The sequence below is a fragment of the Malaclemys terrapin genome, chromosome 3, assembly GCF_027887155.1.
Source record: "Malaclemys terrapin pileata isolate rMalTer1 chromosome 3, rMalTer1.hap1, whole genome shotgun sequence".
Taxonomy (NCBI): domain Eukaryota; kingdom Metazoa; phylum Chordata; order Testudines; family Emydidae; genus Malaclemys; species Malaclemys terrapin.
The window spans coordinates 182,282,573-182,304,622 of NC_071507.1; the positions used below are offsets into that span (position 1 = coordinate 182,282,573).

The window sequence follows — 22,050 nt, forward strand, 5'->3', positions numbered from 1 at the left end:
TTCTGCATGATAAATTATAGTTTTCAAATAAGCCAATAAATAAAACAACTATGAATCTGTACTTACATCTGGTTTTGAATTTTGAAAGATCTTCAGAGGGAATTTCAGGTCTTCCTTTGCTAAGCTTACTAAATACTCCCTAAAAAGTGTGTTTGCAAGACCAGGGGACTGATTTTCACAGCGATGTAGAAATGGGACCATCCACTGATAAACGTTCTTCACATATCTTTCATCAGAAGACTAGAAAGTGTAAGAAGTTAAACAAAACAAATGAAAACTGAACGATAAAAACCAGTTCCTTTTTTTAAAAAATGAAAAAAGGTAAAAACAAATTGTATTATGTGTAACAGTAATAAACTGCCCCCATCATGCATCATCAGCACCGTCTGAACCCTGAGCTTGCAGCACAAACTCCTACCACTTAAACTACAGAATTAATTAAATTAACTGGCAGCAGGAGAAGACTATCATCCAAAATGGGAGGGACGGGCTATTGAGTCTAAGGGAGTCTTATAGAAAAGCTCAGCTTTCTCATTCCTCAGCCCTCTTGACTACAGCTGACCTGGTCATACCAGGCATTCCCAGTGCAACGTCCCATCCCACTGCTGCTTTGGTGGTGGCATGAGCCCAGCCTTACCATATTCATATTAAATTATTTTGGCAGGCTGCCAAAAGTTTCCCAAGGAATGCAAGCAAGAGAAAATAAATAGTGATTTTCAATAGAGTATGTCACGAGAAGCCATTCTTCCACTCTACTCTGCGCTGGTTAGGTCTCAGCTGGAGTATTGTGTCCAGTGCTGGGCACCACATTTCAAGAAAGATGTGGAGAAATTGGAGAGGGTCCAGAGAAGAGCAACAACAATGATTCAAGGTTTTGAGAACATGACCTATGAAGGAAGGCTGAAAGAATTGGGTTTGTTTAGTTTGGAAAAGAGAAGACTGAGAGAGGACGTGATCGTAGTTTTCAGGTATCTAAAAGGGTGTCATAAGGAAGTGGGAAAAAACTTGTTCATCTTAGCCTCTAAGGATAGAAGAAGAAGCAATGGGCTTAAACTGCAGCAAGGGAGGTTTAGGTTGGACATTAGGAAAAAGTTCCTCACTGTCAGGGTGGTTAAACATTGGAATAAACTGCCTAGGGAGGTTGTGGAATCTCTATCTCTGGAGATATTTAAGAGTAGGTTAGATAAATGTCTATCAGGGATGATCTAGACAGTATTTGGTCCTGCCATGAGGACAGGAGACTGGACTCGATGACCTCTCGAGGTCCCTTCCAGTCCTAGAGTGTATGAATCTGTGTCTCAGCATAACTTGAACAGAATTTCATGGGACAAAGAAAAGGTACTTCTCTCACCTAAGGACATTCCACCTGCTGAATTTCAAAGGCGTGCTGCACACATTGGAAGTGTTTCAAAATAATAATAATAATAATAAAAAAAAAATCACAAGATTCTTTTTGTAATGGCAAATGTTAGGCAAACTACATATTGGGTTCACTATCAGTTTCCTCTTACAATATAAATTGTATAAAAAAAGATGGATGTTGCACAAGAAAAAGAAGACTGAAGAACCAGAGAAGATTTCAGATGAGTTTATCTGCTGCACAGAAATGAGCTGAGATTTAGCTGATAATAGTTATAAACATCAAAAACCATCTTAAAAAAAGTGCTCTTATAACTTGAGCAGTAGCAATAGTAATACTTAAGGCATTTCTATCCTATTCCCGTTTTCAGTCAATCATGGCTTGCAGTCTGAAATTATTCAGACTTAGTCTCTGGGGGGGTGGGGGGAGTTGTTTTCATTTTATTTTTAAAATGAGCCAAAATGGTTCTGCTGTTTTCCAAAAATACCATTTCCACATTATTAAAAAAGAAACAAATCTAGTGCCAATGCTGTTTGGGATATGGATGGATAATAAATGGAAATGTGACAGGGAAACACCTCTGGCTGAAGAGCACTGTTATGTTACATGCAAGGAGTCTATATAAGCATGGAAATTATTTAGGCTCAACACTCTAACTAATGCATTTTCAAAAATACGTACATTCATCATTAACAGTCTTAGTTTTTCACTATCTTTCATCTCCTGCAGATCTTTCAAGGTTAGGGTTAGATCACATCCAGTCTCATAAATCAGCATCTCCAGAGTAACCAGGTTATCACAAAGCACCTGCAGACCAGGAATGTTCCTCTCCATGCCAAGTCGAACCAGGGACAGAGCACAATCCACCTGAAAATAAAAAAAATAAAAATTATGTTGCTACTTGATTGTTTCTTTTTGGTAATCAATACTTGAACTAGCCGTAACTGGTCCCTCAGATATTGTTTTTCCAATTTCTTTTCCAGATAGGAGTAGTCACTAAAGAGCCAGATGAGGTTTTAAAAACAATGGTATCATCTTTGTCTTTGTTGTTTGAAATCTCTTTTGTGTTACTGAAGGGTTTGGAAGTGAGAGTTCCCTGTCCTTTCCCACACATACTTACAAAGGACTTGATTAGTCTCAGCAATCCAGGGTCTGACCCAGAGTAGTGTCATGGTCACTGAATTAGGTGTCATTACTCTTACTAGAAAGTTCAGAGACTACAGGAATCAGACCTAAAAGGTACAGCTAGGGATATTTTCTTTAAAATAGAGAAAAAATATTCCCCGTTTAATTGGTCTGTATTCTTTAGGTCACTGCATCAGGACACTGCTACCTGGACAAATCATGTGGTTGTTAAAGAAGCTTTCACGGCTACTGCTAATGCTTCAGAATCCTTGTGGTGGGTACCTCGTATCTTCCCATCCTATAATCTTTTGGGAGACAATACTCCGAGGGAACTACCCTATCCTTAGGGGGGAGGGATAACTCAGTGGTTTGAGCATTGGCCTGCTAAACCCAGGGTTGTGAGTTCAATCCTTGAGTGGGCCATGTAGGGATCTAGGGCAAAAATCTGTCAGGGACAGTACTTGGTCCAGCTAGTGAAGGCAGGGGACTGGACTCAAGGACCTTTCAAGGTCCCTTCCAGCTCTATGAGATAGGTATATCTCCATATTAAAAAAAAAAAATCCTTGGATAGGGAGGCCACAACTGCATCCACATTAGATATTTGAGCTAGGGAAGTGTTGGAGATCATTAATCTTACAGAACTAAAAAAAGCTGTTTGTTTAGCTTCTTGAATCCAGCCAGCTCTGGCATGGACCTCACAAAATCTTAAAATTATGTGGGCAGTAATACAGCAGCTTCCGATTAACCTTTTGGTGGTACATACTTCCCTTTCCTTTTCCTTTGGTATAGGTTTCATGACCTAAATTGTGATTACTGCCCTGCACATCCGATCAAAGTGGAAAATACATTTCCTAAAGGTCAGGTTCTGTTTTTTCCCCTCGTGATCTAACTCAGACAATTCTCCCTCCTTATCGAAGAGGAACTTAGGAGATGGATGACCGCTAGCAATGATTTCACTCTCACCTCATCCCCAACACACACCTTTTAAAGGGAGCCATTGACCCATCTGAGTAAGGGTCTGCTGTCTTTGAAGAGTTAGGATAGGAGAGGCTAGCTTTTAATCCACACCTGAGAGAAGTTGGGGGGTAGGGATCAACCATAAAAGTGATGCCCACTAAACGAAAGTGACTCCTCCTGCAAGGCAGAAAGAATACTGGTTGTTTCCCCAAGTTAATGACAACCCGTTTAAACACATTAAAAGAAACACTCGCACTTTTTCTAGATCTTGCCCTTTTGCGCTGGCCCCAGAGAAATTCTTGAATAGGGAGTGATTTCATTTGCAACTGACAGTTGTCTGCTTTGACAAGTATCTGCATAGCATAGCAGTGCTCTTGGGAGAGGACTGGAGTCCTGGAACAGTGGGAGGCTCAGTCCAGCCTGAGAGAATGAATCCCTTTCAGTCAGTCATTGTTCAGTAGGCTGTGAGCAGGTTACACAGTCTGCAGAAGCTGGGAGAGAAGCTTCATAAAGGAGCACCTTTTTGTCCTCAATAGGATGCACATTTCCTGGCTTTGCTACTGTTTGAGACTGCATGTATATTGCTGGTTGTTTGTTTTATTTTTCTTTATTGGGAAGGAGGGGTAAAGTGGAAGGCAGGGAAATGAAATGGAAGAACTACAGGATTCCCAAACAAGCTACAAACCAAACTACCATAATTTCCCCCCAAGTCTTGCAGAAGCCATCTCCTGCTGAGTGGACAGAGTTACATGGCAGCAAGACTTCAGCTGCCTGACATAGATTAGCAAAAGGAGGACAACCAGCACTCACAACTAGTGGAGAGATTATGACATAGAAACAAAATATTTGCTCTTCATCTCTGCTAACTAGCTTATTCCTCATAAGCACAGCAGCTAGTAAACATCTTAGATAAGAATGGTGAAAAGGCCAATAAAAAGGTACAGTCAACTAACTTTCGAATACTGAAAGGAGGTGTTTGGAAATGAGGGTGTGAGATTAAAAGATACGGGAGATTTATTAGTACAAACACTCTACATATGCATCTGACGAAGTGGGTATTCACCCACTAAAGCTTATGCTCCAATATGTCTGTTAGTCTATAAGGTGCCACAGGACTCTGTCGTTTTTTACAGATCCAGACTAACACGGCTATCCCTCTGATACTCTACATATGATATCAAAATGTGATGGATACAGAGGCAGATGAAATGTTACTAAATGGCAGATGACTGCAACTAAATGAGTTAAGGTACAGAAGTTGAGCACAGAAAAAAAAAAAATCAGACAAAAACTTGACAAACAGTAATAATACTGCATTTTGTTTTTAATAGTACATCCACATTTTCTGAACATTAATTCTAATCTGTGTCTTTTCTAGTATCATCTGTGAATCTGTCGCCTTTGCAAATTCTTACTGAACTAAAAACAAACTTCCAAAAATCAATTAAATTACTGACACATTAAATTAAAAACTGTGCTCCAGTGTAACACAAAGAGCTATATATTATAGGAAAACCTCATTGGATACAACTAACCATCATAACATTTTTCGAGGCCAATGTAAATGATTTCCAAAGGCATTTCTGGGCACTAAGAAAAAGTATTCCCTATATTTTTTATCTTTCTTAAAATGCAAGGGGAGATGAATCTTTTTATTAGTTAAGGATTTTAATTCTGTAGGCAACTAGAAACGTTATCTTTTACTGTTATTTTAGTCATTAAAAGAAAGGGTCTACAATGAGGGTATCTGGAAAGATTAAGAATTTTATGAAACATCTATGAAACTAGGAGGATCAATTAACTCAGGAATATAAAGAAATAAGAGCTCGGGTTGAGCTGTAAAATGAAGTACTTAAAATTACTAATTAATAGACACGGGAGTATTTTAAACATCTCTACGTTGTTAAACCATAAGTGAACTGCAATTATCTGTGACATTCCACAGAGGATTCTCAAAACTACAGTCAGGGAGAGAGCATGTCATAACATTAATAGTAACACTTTCCATTCTCATGGCACCATTCATCCAAGGATCTCAAAGTGCTTTACACATTTTAAAGAGGTGGGGAAACTAGGGGTACGTCTACACTTACCGGAGGGTCCGGCGGCAGGCAATCGATGTTCTGGGATCGATCCCGGAAGTGCTCGCCGTCGACGCCGGTACTCCAGCTCGGCGAGAGAAGTATGCGGCATCGACGGGGGAGCCTACCTGCCAAGTCTGGACCCGCGGTAAATTCGGACTAAGGTACTTCGAATTCAGCTACGGTATTAACGTAGCTGAATTTGCGTATCTTAGTCCGAAGTGGGGGGTTAGTGGGGACCAGGCCTAGGGCACAGACGGACTGCATGACTTGCCCAAATTCACACAGTTAGTTGGCCTGACATCACAGCTGAGTTCCCTGATTAAGCCACTCACTATTCAACACTTCTTCCTTTAGATAACATGAACATAAAATATGTAGCAGAAGGGAAAATGCACTTCACAGCTGGGAAAGTTTTGCTATTTTCTAGAGCCCAGGTATAGATAGGCCAAAGGAAATTTACTAGATTCCTCCATTCACACCTATGAATCATCACAATTCAGCTGAGTAAACCTTAAACAGGATTGAATTCAGGAAACACACTCTAAAACAATCTCTAAATTGAGAGAGTAATTTGGGGTCATCTAAAATTATTATTTGGCAGCAAAATAGTTTTCTTTCCCTCTACGTGCAGATATGAAAAATAAAAATCTGTGAACCCATACTTAATTCCATGGCAAGCGCCCCAATGACCTCAATAGGCCAGCATTTTACATCACTGTCTGCAATCATTACCAATACTCAGTTCAGACAGTTTGCTATCGCCTACTTTTGACACAGCTTAATTAGCTTCAAAAAGCAATAAAATGCTTGCATCTATGCCAACAATCACTATTTCTGTGCTACTGTTCTTACCTGCATAGCATAGTTCTCAATCTCCTGTGCCCTATTCCAGTACCAGTCAGAAACCAGGTCTATCGAAAGCTTAGTAGTTCTGTACTTTAATAACTCAGGTTGTGCTTCATACAAGAACTCATCTTCATCTTGAAGAACTGGTTCAAATATTCTGAGAAGAGCAGACAAAAAGTTACAAAGGTATACACAGATGGACTGAGGCAGTGACACATACCATTAAAGTTACTTAAAAATCCATGTGCACAAAGATGAAGAGTTAATATTGTTATGAGTCCCGGAAATTCACCCACAAAAGCTTATGCTCCATTACGTCTGTTAGTCTATAAGGTGCCACAGGATTCTTTGTTGCTTTTTATAGATCCAAACTAACACGGCTACCCCTCTGATACCTGAACTCATAGTTTCTCTACTTTTATGTAATTAAAATTTCAGATTTAACACTGCATTCGCATAGTGTTGTTGTTTTGAATATATTTTTGTTACATGAGCTTTTAATTGTCTACCAACTTAGGCATAAATAGTAAAGACAAATATTTTAGTCATGCATTCCATCAACCTTATTTTGGCAACCTCTCAGAGAGTTCTTTTTAACACACACACACACACACACTCTCTCTCTCTCTCTCTCTACCTACTTGCACTGTGCGTTTTCACACCAGTCCTCTTCCCGATGCTTCTGTTCATTCCAGGGAAGAATCATCAACACATCCTGCCTACAACTATTACAAAACACAATGGATATTGTATACAAACATTTTGAAAAAGTATGTATTGGCAAAAACATTCTGTCTGAACAGATAGTACAGCAAAGTATTTGGATTCAGTCTATATTATGGGCTACCATTCAATTGGCAGGATCAATTCCTAACAGGTATCTGTTGCATAAATTGGGCGTACAGAGGCATGAGAATAATTTTGCATACCTAGCTTGGAAAGTTTGTATGCTACTTACAGGATGTTTGAGAGCTATTTCATGGACAAAAATAGATTTTACTCATGTTATTTTTGACAATTTAATATCTTAGAATTTTCTAATTTGTCAAAAAATAGCAAAACTATAGGTCTGGGCTTCCTTTGCTGTCACAGTAAGGATATTTCACAAGAAAATTTCTATCACAGAAGCTTGAAATGAATAGTAAAAGAATGGGACAGGATCTTTAGCTTAAAAAAAAGAATAGAATTCTTTACAAACTTGTAGACAAATCATAGTACTGAACAGAGATAAAATATACCCTGCTGTATTGATTTTCACAATTAAGTTAGACATGGGTTTCTTCCTACAAACATCCATAGTGAATATTTACTAAATGATCTAGTGAGAATCATCTAAAAATGGAATTTGCATTTCCTGTATACAATATAGATTAAGAACAAACATTATTACTAAAAACAATTCACTATGGTTTTTATCCTTCATCATCCTAGTATTCGTTTAAACATCAAAAAAAAGCTGGAAAATCTTGTTAAGCCATGCCGAAAAGAAACCAAAGCACAGGAGACGAGAAAAACTGTGTACACAGGCATGGTTTTAAATTTTCAACAAATTGGAGCAATAAAGTGTACTAAGCCTAACTCATTTTAGCATGATCCTGATAATTCAATACCATAATACTGATGCAAGCCTTACAGGCATGACCTCTTTATTGCAAATTAAAGGCTAATATAAATTTCTCATCCCTTCGAGGACATCAACAATGTAACCGGTAGCAATGGATATGCCCTCAGTAGCTTAAAAAGCAAAATGATATGTTCTGATGCACAAATCAATTGTAAAAGCATAATGCAAATAAACTGATAAAAGATGACCTGAAAATTTAATTAACTATCACGTTTAGCAATAGGCACTACATATGTTATCTAAGTGGAGCACCCTCACCCACTTTCACCACCCAGGCACATTTCTCCAGAAAGGCCATATGTCCCTTCTTCCCCTCTGTGATGCTTCTAACACTGTTGGTGGCACCAAGGACAATCACAACTACCCAAAATTATATTCTTCATTGGAAAAATCAGCAACAAAGTGTCAGGGAAGTACAGGGCCGGTGGAAGGAAGTTTCGCGCCTCCCCCGCCCCCCAGTCCTGTGCCACCCCCCCACCCCGCGGCAGCTCCGCCCCCTGCCCTGAAGCATCCCCCTCCCCCCCCCCCCCCCAGCAGCTTTCCCTCCGCCCTGAAGAGCCTCTCCCCCCTTGACGGCAACTCCCCGACCCGGGGAGCCGTGCGACAGCTCCCCACCCCAGCTCACCTCTGCTCCACCTCCTCCCCAAGCACGCCGCCCCCGCTCTAAGTCTCCTCCCCTCCCAGGCTTGTGGCGCCAAACAGCTGATTGGCACCGCAAGCCTGGGAGGCAGGAGAAGTGGAGCAGCAACAGCGCGCTCAGGGAGGGGGCGTAAGAATGCTGTAAAAAAAATTGGGGGCACCGCTTTTTGGCACCCCCAAATCTTGGCACCCTAGGCAACTGCCTAGTTTGCCTTAATGGTAGCACTGGTCCTGGGGAAGTATCTGCAAGTCATAAAGGTCAAGAGGAAGAAAATATAGGAGGAAGCACCAGCTCTAATGATTAGAGCACAGCAAGTGGAGCAAGACCTATGTTCTATACCAGTCTGCACAACTTTAGGTACGTCTCAACTTCCCCATGTTTCCATTTCCCCCACCTTTAAAATGAGCATCACCTTCCACCTAAATTAAAACATCAAATCCTGATATTATGTATCTTTAAAAAAAAAAAAAAACAACACAGTAGTCTCCATGATGATGCCAAACAAGGCTGCTCTTTCTCCTTCACTTCAGTGCTCAAACTTCTAGCCTAGCTGACTGACCAAAATTTGTCTCCTCCTTGACTGGTGGAGGGATAAAGCTAGCCATAACAGCTGTTGCTGGTTAGTGTAGGAGAAAGGAACTATACCAAAAGGGGGAAAACATTTTGTTTCAGAACTCAGCCAGGAAGTTGTAGTAGAGGTTGAATAAGAACATAAGAACAGCCATACTGGGTCAGAACAAAGGTCCATCTAGCCCAGTATCCTGTATTCCGACAGTGGCCAATGCCAGGTGCCTCAGAGGGAATAAATAGAACAAGTAATCATCAAGTGATCCATCCAGTCACCCACTCCCAGCTTCTGGCAAATGGAGGCTAGGAACACCATCTCTGTCCATCCTGGCTAATAGCCATTGATGGACTTATCCTCCATGAACTTATCTAGTTCTTTTTTGAACCCTGTTATAGTCTTGGCCTTCACAACATCCACTGGCAAGGAGTTCCACAGGTTGACTGTGTGTTGTGTGAAAAAATACTTCCTTTGTTTTAAATCTGCTGCCTATTTAATATTAAATATTAACTATTAAAACACTCATTTTTCCCTATACCACCCGAACAGATAAAACAAAAACAAAGGTGGGGACAATGAGAAAAGGGCTTCAGAATCTCACCCCATCAACCAGAAATATAGTCCAATTACCCTTTCTTTTAAGCCCTATCTGACTCCTTTGGTGTAATCCTGTCCCTATGAAAGTCACTGGGATGTTTGCCCCATACTTCTGTCAGTCATAATGGACCAACCTATCATACCCACATATATACCCTGGCCACTCTGGGGACTTTTCGCATCCTTTAATGTTTAGTGAGTTGTTTTAATCCATTTCTGCAAAAATGTTGCCACACTTATTTTGGACACCCTCTCAATGCAAGTTTTACTCAACCCCACCTGTGTTTAAGAGACATAAGCAAGAGGTGTTTTCTAGAACATTAGGCTGAGAGGATATGTTAAGTGCTTGTCTAACATTTCTGTAAGATTGCTGGACCATAAAAAATCCACTTTGCTTTTTTTAAGAATTAAAGGTGGGCAGACTGTTTTCTTTCCCAGTACATTAACAATTACACGGTGTTTTAACTCGATGTCTCCAAGACTTCTAATGCTAAACAAACTTCTCATTTTTACTGTAATAACTTGTGTTATGGTTTAAGATAAAAGCCTTTTCAATTAGAAGTTTAATATCATACTTGACCACATCAACTCAAAAAAATTTTACCAGTTAAAATCTTGTTTCTATTCATCAATTTGAAAAACTTGTATTCTTCATCACAGGCCAAGATTAGTTGTTAATAGAGCTGAACTTCTTAAAATGGTATTTCATAGTGAAACTGAACAGAGCATGTTAAGCAGACACTGAGCATGCTAAGCAAACATTCAACATGAGAGGATGTTGCACATTCCATGAACATTAGTTCCAGTGTGGAGAAATCTATATTAAGGAGACAGCATCTCTCTCTCTCTCTCTCTCTCTCGTGTGACAAACAATGGATATGCTGCCAGAAGCCTTTCACCATCATTTTTTGATTGGGTAGGTATAACTTTTGCTTTTTTGTGTAACCATCAATTTAAACACCAAATAGACAACCTATATTAAGTAATAAGACTAGAGCAGATTGCCCTTACTACAGTCCCAAGTTTGAAACTTAACTACATTCTAATCGTCCATCTTCAGTTGCTTCAGAAGTTTTCCACATATGGTCTCAGCTCAAGTGGGAACTTTTGGGAAAGTTTGTTTAGCTGTCTGAGCTATGAACGTTTTTGTTTGTGGGTAAATAGGATGACAGATACACTAACCCCCCCCCCCCCCCGTGTAATTGAAATGTGGCTGAATCCTCAAAAGTGGTTTGCTTTGATGATCTCATTGTATTAAATTGTTTGCCATTTTAATATGTTAGGATCATTTAAAATTGGTCATTAAAAGCCAGCAAGGATGCGTCTCTGTAACATGGCGACTTCAGTTCTGAACAGTCTGTGCTTATAGGACTCAGAGTGGGGAGGAAATGAGAGACATTCTGGAAGTAGAACAGCTCAGAAATTGTCTTTTAGTCTGTTAAATAAATGAGGATACAAAAATACTGCTCTTAACATAGCATTAAGGTTGAGGGATCTAACAATCTAAAGTCGGCATTATCAAATGTTAACTTTGATGGATTGTTTGTTATTAACAAATACTGGTATAAAGTCTATTTGCCATGAAACATGGCTAACATAAAGAAAAGCAAACCTTAACTTTTGGAATTTTCTGTCTTGAGTGCTTGGTTTCTCAACTTGAATGTTTCATTAGCATTAGTGGTTTGCAATTAATAGCTCAAAACTTGCGCTAATTTCTTCTTAATTAACCAGAATGTCAATCATATTATTCAGTCTACATGAATGATGTGCCTCCTTCTTCTAAGTACTTTCAATACTGTTTAGGTTCCCACCATACACTGGAAAAAGCTGTTAAAATTCTAACAAGGACATGCAAGCACCCACCATTGTCATAAGACAATGAATTATTGTACTCCGCATTTCCTTTCAGAAGACTGATATCAACACATCCAAGACCCATACTTTTCCTCTCTTATAAACCACACGGCTTCTCCAGATGAACAAAATATATAAATATTGCCTTCCCCTCCCTTTAAAAATTAGAGTGTATTTGATTTGATCTTGAGATCTTGCTGTTTCCAGCACCAAGGAATTCATACTGATACTGCTCCAAGAACGGAGAAATGTATGCTGTCTAAATTAAGTAGGACAATTTAAAGTGCTGACAAGAGGAACAGGGAAGCTACTCAGGGCATTTTAAAGCACAGTGTGCTCCGTTAAATACTGAACAATTGCATCATGTACAGGAATGTTCTTCATTAATTCATTTTTCTCCCTTAGGTATAGATCAAGTTTTTAAAAACTAATGTGCCATGCAAAGCAACACTTTCTGATTTATAGGCACTTGAAAAGAAATGTGCAGATAGGGAGTCCATGTGGAACAGCTTGTCCAACATCACACTATGGCCTATAATTTCAACTGTAATAAGATCAGTTCAGGGGATCACTGACAGAAATTGTATTTCACTCTGTTCAGATTTGCCAGACTTTTCTTTCCTTGGTTGAGAACCAGTTTTTTTCCCCCTTTAATTCTATGAAGAATAGAAAAGCAGCATTGCCCCCATGAAGAAGTTTAGCACATGATGCAGAAATGACAGCCGCAATTGTTCATACTTACAAGCTGACATCTAAGTAATATTATGAGCCTGGTTAAAAACAGACAAAAGCCCTTTTTCATATTAAATCATTGCATCTCTGTATGGAACACCGTAGTCTACAAAAAAGAATCTTCATTCTTGCTAAAGAAACACCACCCCAGTGCCATTTGGAGTAGCCAAAGTCCCAAAGGGCCACCTTCCCCCTTCTCTCTTTTTCCTTTCCCATAGCAGAAAATAAAGAGATATCTTTACGGTATGTTTGTGGATAAACTATAAAATGAGTACCAAAAACCTTGCAATTTCTGTTTTGACTGACTTGTTTTGCAATTCTGAAAGCACACATTTACTAGAGAGATGAGTGGGTCTAAGGGGGTGGAGGATTTCCAGAATTGCTAATGGGAGCTAGGTGTCCAACACCCATTGAAAGTCAAAGGAAGTTGGGCGACTGGCACGTATGAAAATTCCACCACAAAAAGGAATAGAAATAGAAGAGTTGGTATCCACAAAAATATCAAGCCTGGGTTATATAAGTAAATATGGCATTTCAGCCTCAACCTGGAATTTTCTTGCCAGGAGCACTTTAAGAATCTCTCACTCACACACAAAAATACATATGTTTAAAGACAAAAAGAAACCCTTTCCCTTAATTCAATCACCTCACCAGCTCTCTAGCCTTCACCTGCACACCAAAAAAAACCAGACTTTTTACTGTATGCATTATCAGAGCTTTTCAAAATGGCCCAAATGGAGCATCACAACAATGTGTCAAGTTTTAACTGGCATAGTTGTAATGACCATGGGACAAATGCAGTAGAATCTCTGTACACTTCTCTATAATCCGTTTTTTCAAATGTTTTATTACATTCTTACTAATGAGTTGGATGTTAACAGAGGAATGCATGATATTGAAATGGTCCTCTCTCACCAATTCATCTTTATTATACAGACCTTTCTCTGTAGGCCTGATCCAACGTTCACGGAAGTTAATGGAGATACTCCCCCTGACTTCAATGTGCACTGAATCAGGCCATCTATGAATAACACACACTTATGGGCCTTTCTCCATATTTTGTGTGCTTTACCCTGGCTTAGATTACATAGGATCACACACCCTGGATAAAGCCACATAGAAGACACACATTCATAAGGCCTCATTAAGTTTTGACCTCCCCCACTCCCATGATGTCTCAGTGGTGACCACTCCCTCACACAGCAATATGCTGCTAGTAGAGAGCAGAATCTGCTAACAGGAACTTGGCTCACACATTAGGGTCAGCCAGGAAGTGAGAGGCTCTATGACACAGATGAGGGAGCTGCCAACTCAGCACTAACGTGTGATAGTTATTCCCTTTAATATTTATACAATAAAAATAAACTGACATCCAGCTAGTATTAAATCAGAAAAGGAAAATGGTTGACATTTTCTTATAATAGGCACAAATGTAATCAACATATGGTTGTCTCTAAGAATTTAGACAGTGGTCAAAAATGAAAAAAAAAAAAAAGCCACTATATTTTATTACTGCTATGTTGTCCTCAACATGTTATTTATCAGAACCTAGTCAATTTCAGAAACTTGCAGAACTGTGGCAGGTTCCCATAAAAATCCAATATCGGAGCCAGATGCAAGACTATACGCCAAACACTTATACGCACACAGTACATTACTTTCAATCTCTGATCATCTGTTTTAAGCTTCCATTTTAACTATATTTAAAATCTGTTTTACAGACTTTAATTTTCTTCCCCTATATAAAATGGTTGACACTGAAAAGCAGAGTTCTGGCCACATTTCATCAGTTTCTGGGTCAACCTTCAATCCCTCTGCACAAGTGTGGCAGCCCTCATCCAAACAGGCCATTTTAGTTTTCTTCACAGACCACCAACAGCAATTAGCAATTGCAACATCCATGGATTGTAATATATGGCACAGTTCTAACAAACATCAAAACATCTATAAGAACCTATTTCATCCCTAAAAAGTCTGTTGGGGGAAAAGAGGTAATACTGATTTTGGAGTCAGACAGCTTATTAAAATAACTTATTTTATAGTCCAGAGCACTGAATAAAATTTATTTTGCTCTATATGCTGCCAGCTGGAGCTCCCCATGAATTTCCTTACGGTTTAACGACGGCTCATCTCTTTCATTTTAATCAAAATGCTAAGGAATAGATTTGAAGTAATAGAAAAGACCTGTCAAAGTGATGTGATATCCTTCCAGATATGGAACAGAATCAGCATGAGAGCTCACAAGTGCGAACCTATGGGTAATGCAGAGGTAATACATTAGCATGGCATTAAACTTCAGAAGATGTACAAGGAGCACTCATCCCACAGACTGGTCATTATTTTTACTTCCATCACTTCCAAGGGCCATAATTTTTGACCTATTTCTTTCAATGGACAGAAAAACTGAAATTATTGCTTAACCAGTCAGTCGTAATCTGAATATTAGATATATAACGAAGTACAAATGTCAATCAGAAAACCCCAAGTACTAAGCTTTGAGTTCCCATATCAATACTTCCATCTATAATGATGCCAAAAACAAGAAAAGCCTGCTTTTTTTCAGCAACTAGCTCTTTAATCTCACAAAATAGTTTGACATATCAAAACACCTATAATCTGCAAACATTGCACACAGTTGAACTACATAATACATGTTCTCTTTCCCATCACCCTTGTAATCTCTCCCCCATCCCTTCCCACTGCTCATTGCACCCATGTGCTGCCTCTTCTTTAACTTAGTTTGTAAGGTCTTTGGGAAAGGAACTTTGTTTGCACAGCACCTAGGACTAATGGGGCCCAGTCAAGATTGTGGCCTGTGGGTGCTTTCATATTAAAAATAAGTCAATAATGTCGTCATTTACCATAGTTTCTGAACAGTGATGTGGCCCATTTCCCCAATAAGTAACTTGTATTATTACAATACGTCAAGGAGATATTAGTCCAGAAACCATCTACTTATTGATTCACAGCAACTCCCTGTAGTTTGCACAGCATGCACCATTTTATTTTTATGTGCCCTTAAAAGCAGCTCAAAGTAATCCTACTGAGCCACTTCAGAAAATTTTCTGTATTTGGTTTTATCATAGGAGTTTATGACTGAGACCTGGAAAAACGAGGGACAACACAACTAATTGTCTCAATACGTACATACCTATTAGTAGTGGGAAATTCATTCATGACATCCCGTACTTCAGTTCTGTATATGTGACCTTTCTGATACAGTGAAGGTAAATCTTATCCAGACAACATGGGATAGTTTCCCTTTTTACTTTACCTCACTCTTTTAACATTTATTTCAGGGATGAATCTATTTTTACTTTAATCCCTGGCTATTCCATGTATAATTCAGAAGACAAGTTTCTCAGAAAAGGACCTGTCTTATGTGTAAAGCACCATGCACACACATGGTACCATACGAACAAATGAGATGCAAAAATCACATGTGAATGAAGTACAGCTAGCTGTTTCAAAACACAGATATAGAGTGCAGAATTCTGAATTTGGAACATGTAAGGATTTAATTGTTATGAACACTAGCACACTTCTCAAAAAACTCCAGGAGGTCATTTTATTAAATACACCTCTACCCCAATGCTATCCTCGGGAGCCAAAAATTCTTACCGCATTATAGGTGAAACCGCATTATAGCGAACTTGCTTTGATCCGCCAGAGTGCGCAGCCCCACCCCCCCCGGAGCGCTGCTTTACCGCGTTATATCCAAATTTGTGTTATATCAGGTCACGTTATATTGGGGTAGAGGTGTAGCTCCAACACATTTTAGAAAAATAATGCCCTTTTAAAAATGTCTCCAAGATTTTTATAAAGGAAAATCAATTATATAGACAGTATTTTACCCAGACACCAAAGACCTAAACAAAGTCTTCCCTCTCCTCCTGCCAAATGAACTTAGCAGTCAAGATTGGCAGAGAACAAGGAAGTTCTGCTTTCAAAAGAATCATGCACACATCAGTACTCTTCTTTGGCCATCATCAACTGCTAGGAGCAACCAGACATTAATAGTCCCACTGGAATAGTGCCAGGTTGACTCACAAAAGAAAAATCTTAAGGGTGATACTGTATACCCAATGAAATCTACAGATTAAAATCATACAAATGCTAAGCATTACCTATTACACACTGAAATTTGTTTGCAACACTTTATATATTCTTCTTGCCAATTAAACTGCTCCTTCCAAAGAGCCAAAACACACTTTTTGATGTTTTTCCCCTTGGTAGGTTATTGAAGCTCCTACTTCCTTCAATACACTCCAAATTCAACTGGAGTCCAGTCAATTGACTGACTAGGAAGGCACTCAACTCCTGATCTTTTTCTTCTAAAGGGTTTCACTTTTCTCAATATAGCCCTCAATATAAGACCTAGTTCAACTGGTCTTATAATTCTCTGCTTTGATAAAAGACTGCCTGTTTTATTGTAAGTGCCATAACCTACTTATTGCAGGTATTCAAGCCATGGGTTTATTTTTCTCATGGACATGTTTTCTAAAAGGTAAGGTATTATTCAGTTTTAAGGACAGAGTTCAATTCTTTCTTTTTTCCTATGGTGACTTTATACTCGGTACACAGTACTTGAGGAAAAAAATGCAGTGTGTGTTTCTATATGACTCACAAATGTCAGGTTGAGTTTGTAGAGCTGACAGTTAGGAAATACTACCTTCTCCCTGTAAACTCTGCACATCTGATCTGGAAACACTGAGACACAAAAAACAAGGAACTTCTCAATGTCATTTTCACATATTCACTGTCTTTTTATTTATTTTTTTTTTTAATCGGAGTCCCTCTTACCATCTGAAACACTGTTTTGCTTCAAAGCTTTTTGTATCTGGAAGGTCTGCTGTGCTAAGTATTGATTCTGAATATCCGATATAATAAACACAGATTAAAAATGCAAGGTATCCATATGCTAGAGATGAGAAAGCTATTTATGGAAGATGTTGAATGCAAAAATATGGTACAGTTCTCACAAAATCTTCCATCCATATACCATCAAAAAGCTATTAATGTGAGAATTCCAACTCTCATCTTACTTGCATTTAATTTGGAAAAGATTCCATATACTGAGGACAGAATATAAAAACTTGCAATGGAAGTACTTAGAGAGTCATTTGTTCTGCTGCAATCACATATATTTAATGCATACCCATGTCTTACATTTTAAAATGTCTGAAAGTTATCAAATCTAAAATATAGTATTACATCTATATTTTCCTATTGTTTCATCACATGCTTTTCTTTGAATACTAATAAATTATAAATATCATAGACTAGATGAAACAATTTACTGACCCTATAATATTAAGTCAGCCATTATTTTTATCTTTATTACAAAACTACATTATTCCATGTCTGCTTTTATGATCAAATCCTCAGAAAGATACTGAGCACTTGTAACTGCCATAGAATGAAATGAAAGGACAGGATGCAATGTCAGTACCACTTGCAGGTTCTCAGGATTAGGCCCTAAGCACAACTTCATTATGTGTGAGGTCTTCTTCTCCCAAAGAAGCGGACATAATAAGGAAAGAATGGTCTTTTAGAAATTCATGGTGTATATTTATCATATTTGCATATGTTGTTTGTGCTTTATTTTTAATTCAGGAAAAAGCTCCCCTCAGCCAGCTTTGCAGTAGTTATAACTGGCAATCTGGTTTTCTTTAAGAGTAACAGACACAGCCAGGCACTTTGTGTGACTGTAACTACATCCATTATAAACTTTCAGCTTATTTGATAAACTCTGACAGGAAAGAAAAAGGTTGCCAGAAAGGAGATAAGAGAGTGGTGTGTTCAATACTCACAATTTTCTAGAGAGAGAGAGAGAGAGAGGAGGCAATACATTCCAGTGCCTTACTATCCTAAAGCACAGTCAGTGCCACTTCTTTAAACTACCCTACTCAAAAAGAAACATTTTGGGATGATTAACCCAAATGAAAATAATCAACATTTAAAATAAAAGCATCTCAGCTGCTTGCAGCTTTCAGTGTAACTGCTGTTTCAAAATTTCTGCTGTGGAAACTAATGACAGACTCTTTGAAAATAACTCTGCTCTCGCAGAAAGTTTTACAGCATATGTTTAAGGTTAAGATTTTGTCACTGTTATTTTTAGTAAAAGTCAAAGGCAGGTAGCAGGCAATAAACAAGAATTCACTGCAACCCAAGCCCCGCCACCTGGGGCTGGCAGCCCGAGCCCTGAAGTCACAGAGGTCTCAACAACAACACACACAGAATCGGTGACCTCTGTGACAAACTTGTAGCCTTACTTATGCTTAACAATCTGTTCTACCTTGTATTTAGCTGTGATACTCTGAATACCTTTCCCAGACCTGAAGAAGAGCTCTGTATAGCTCAAAAACTTGTCTCTTTATTAGACCCACAGGAGTCGGTCCAATAAAAGATAATACCTCACCACTTCTCTCACTATGTCAGATGTGGCATTTAAGAAGAAAGGCATTTTTAATTGTAGGATTCAAGCACTGAGGATTTTAAAGCTTCAATATAACTCTAAACAAGAAAATGGAAAGATCTTTTCATCCAAATAGGAGCCAAAATAAAAGAATCTATAGTTAGGTTCTAAATCATCAGGAAGAAAAAGCAGCAGCCAATATTTTGACTCTATGCTTTCCATATAGGCATGCAAAGTTGAATTAGGAGGAAAAACATTTTAAAAGAATTTAAGAGTTAACACAAACTAGTTTAAACAGCGCTGAACGTAAAACAAAAACAAAAATCGAAAGTATTTTTCCAGTACCTATCACTCAAATTATTTTTAAAATCTATATCAAAGATCTATATACAATCATACATATATATGGTACTTTATAAACGTATATAAGGAGTTTGCTCTGTTCCAAACAGGATGAAGTCTAAAAAGGACAAACAAATAAGACAGATCAACAATTCAAAATGGAGAGAATGTCAGTATTATTGATGAGAAGAATTGAGGGATTGATTAAGTAACAAATTTTAAGCGTATGGAGGAGGAAGTGGTGCTTGGTCGATAAGGACACAGCAGGAATCCAAGCACAACGGCAACAATGTAAAAACAGCAAGGACACATTCCAGAAGATTCATTATAACAACACCCCTACCACACAGAAAAAGTGTTAATTTCACAATGTTAATATTAAAGCATAAGAATTAAGAAATTCAAGAGCGACAATTCCCACAACAACTTCAATTTTGTCCTCGAGTACATGTACGATTTCAGCTTTTTTCATTAACATACACGAACACATACAACTTGTGTTACTGCAGTATTAAATCTGACAACATGAACACAGAAAACGTAAAACAAATAGCTCTTGCCCTGCATCCTCTCATCAGTTCAACCATATAATGGTAGCAATAGGAAAAGTAACCTGACTATATTGCACACCATATATATTAAAAGACTACACGTACAACCACCTAGCCAGCAAACGAAAATGTGACTACACGTGCAATAAAGACAAATTAACATTCCCATCAGATGTTTATCTTTCGCATTTCATGGATGGGTTCATTTTTACAACCATAATAGTGTTTTAACATATGCTTTTAATTACATTTAGCTCCTCTGAACACCCCCCCTCTCCTGCCCCTCTCCACATACTCCTTTAACTTGCCTACTTTGTTTTTCCTTTCATTGTGAAAACAAGTTGAGTGTAAATAAAAGCTCTGCCCTTTCTATTCAGAACAGTCACAATCCATAGACAATGGACTGCGACATCACTGAACAGAGACAAATGTATTAGTGGAAAAAACTTCTTATAATGTATCATTGTCATCCTTCCCACACCATCAGGTGCATAAAGCAGAAGTCGGATGGCACCAACCATCCCGATCCTAAGCTAATTTTTTCAAGTCTTTTATATTCACATGTAATAATGCCACTTCAGCTAGGAGTGTGCCTCTATGTCAGCCTCTCTGCCTTTTTCTCTGGGTTCACTAAGCAATGATCATTTAGGAAGCCTACTATAAGACATTCTTAAAAGATATCACAAATACATCCATCTTTTCATATTTGCTTGTTTTGTTGTAGGCAGTTGTGCCCATTCTAGGCCTCTTAATTACTTATCCTATCAGTCCATTTTACATATTTTATCCATGTACCTGTATTGTACATTTTTCAATTGCCATTGGATGGATTTATTTTCTAGAATTCTATCCCTAGGCAGACACTTGGGATGTTGCTTCTAAAGATCTTAGGTTTGGTGGTTTTGCTGATCACACTGGACTTCCATGCTGTATTGAGTCTTCAAAATACAGCACTTGCTTTATCTATTCTGGACTTTATATCAAATATGTAAGCACTGGTATCATGAATCATACTACTCAGATAAGTACATTTATTAGTTTTCAAGGCTTCACCTTCTACGTAAGGAAAGTTATTGGTAGGTAAATTTTCATAACTTCCGTCTGATTTATTGATAACAAGACCTATTTGCTTGAGAGAATTTGCAAGAACATCTGTGTTTCTCTGCATATCTTCAACTGATTTACTTATAAGACAGATGTTGTCTGCAGAATGTAAGTCTCCAAAGCTCGCCTACTACTTCCATAATGCCCCTTTACCTACTGATAGTCTGTCACATAAAGTCAACAGCGACTCCAAACAATATAGGGGACAAGACACAACTCTGCCTGACACCAATGCAAGTTACTAGTGACTGGTAACATTAACCAGTTCATTAACTCCTGGTTTATTGACTGTTTATTGAATGATTTTGTTGGGGATACCACAGATTTGTATCATCTGCTACAAAGATTCTCCATCTACACTAATGTCCTTTGAAAAACTACAACATTCAGAAGTATTGGCACTTGCCATTCATTGTTTTTTTTTCATGGTATTATGGAAGATGAATACCTGATCCACACAATATTGACTGGAATGAAAATCAGCTTGTTGTTTTAAGTCTGCTACCTATGGCATCTCTAAGTCTATTTAGGGTGCTTACACAGAAGACCTTCCCTGGGACTGAAAGCAGCACAATACCACATTAGTTATTACAATCACTCAAATCTACCTTTTTGAGGAGCTGATTATAATCCTTCTTTTCCATTCTTCCGGGCCATGCCTCTTCTTCCATATCAGGGATAATAGGATTTTCATGTTGTCCTCTCCACTTGCCTTAAGCAGTTCTGCTATGATTTGATCTTCACTTGGTGATTTATTGCTACTTAATCCATCAACGTCTGCTTTCAATTCATCCAGGGTAATTTCCTCACAGCAAACATCAAGCTCTGCCATCTTCTCTATGTTATCAAAGCTGAATGCTATCTTTGGTGGAGGCCTGTTAAGGATATCATGGAAATGCTCTATCCATCTTTTTTTTTGTTCCTCTAAGGTAGTAAAGGGTTTTCCCTTGTTTATCTTTTACTGGAACTTCTCTACTATGGCTAAAATCTCCAACAAGTCATTTAGTGGTTTAATTAAAACCTTTCATTGCTGCCATTCCTGTTACCAAATGCCTATCAATAAATGCTCTTTTCTCCTCCTTGGCTGATCTTTTTTATTGGTTTATCTTTATCCCTATATTCCTCCTTTTGTTGTTTACCCTCTTCTGTCCCTAAGACATTAAGTAGATTTAACCTGTTTTTCTTTCTGCAACTGTCAAGGTTCCCCGCCCCCCACACTCTGAACTCTGGGGTACAGATGTGAGGACCCGC

General features: G+C 38.4%; 1 protein-coding gene across 2 annotated transcripts in view; it reads right to left on the minus strand.

The window, feature by feature from the left end:
• The window catches only part of NBAS (NBAS subunit of NRZ tethering complex), a 356,127-nt gene that overhangs the window by 252,302 nt on the left and 81,775 nt on the right, over nt 1-22,050 (minus strand). For both annotated transcript variants that reach the window (XM_054023471.1, XM_054023470.1), the window contains exons 22-25: nt 7,014-7,097; nt 6,379-6,529; nt 2,042-2,227; nt 67-240 (exon numbers count right to left, since the gene is read on the minus strand). In XM_054023471.1, coding sequence (XP_053879446.1) covers nt 67-240; nt 2,042-2,227; nt 6,379-6,529; nt 7,014-7,097 — 595 coding nt within the window. The remainder of the gene's footprint in view (nt 1-66; nt 241-2,041; nt 2,228-6,378; nt 6,530-7,013; nt 7,098-22,050) is intronic.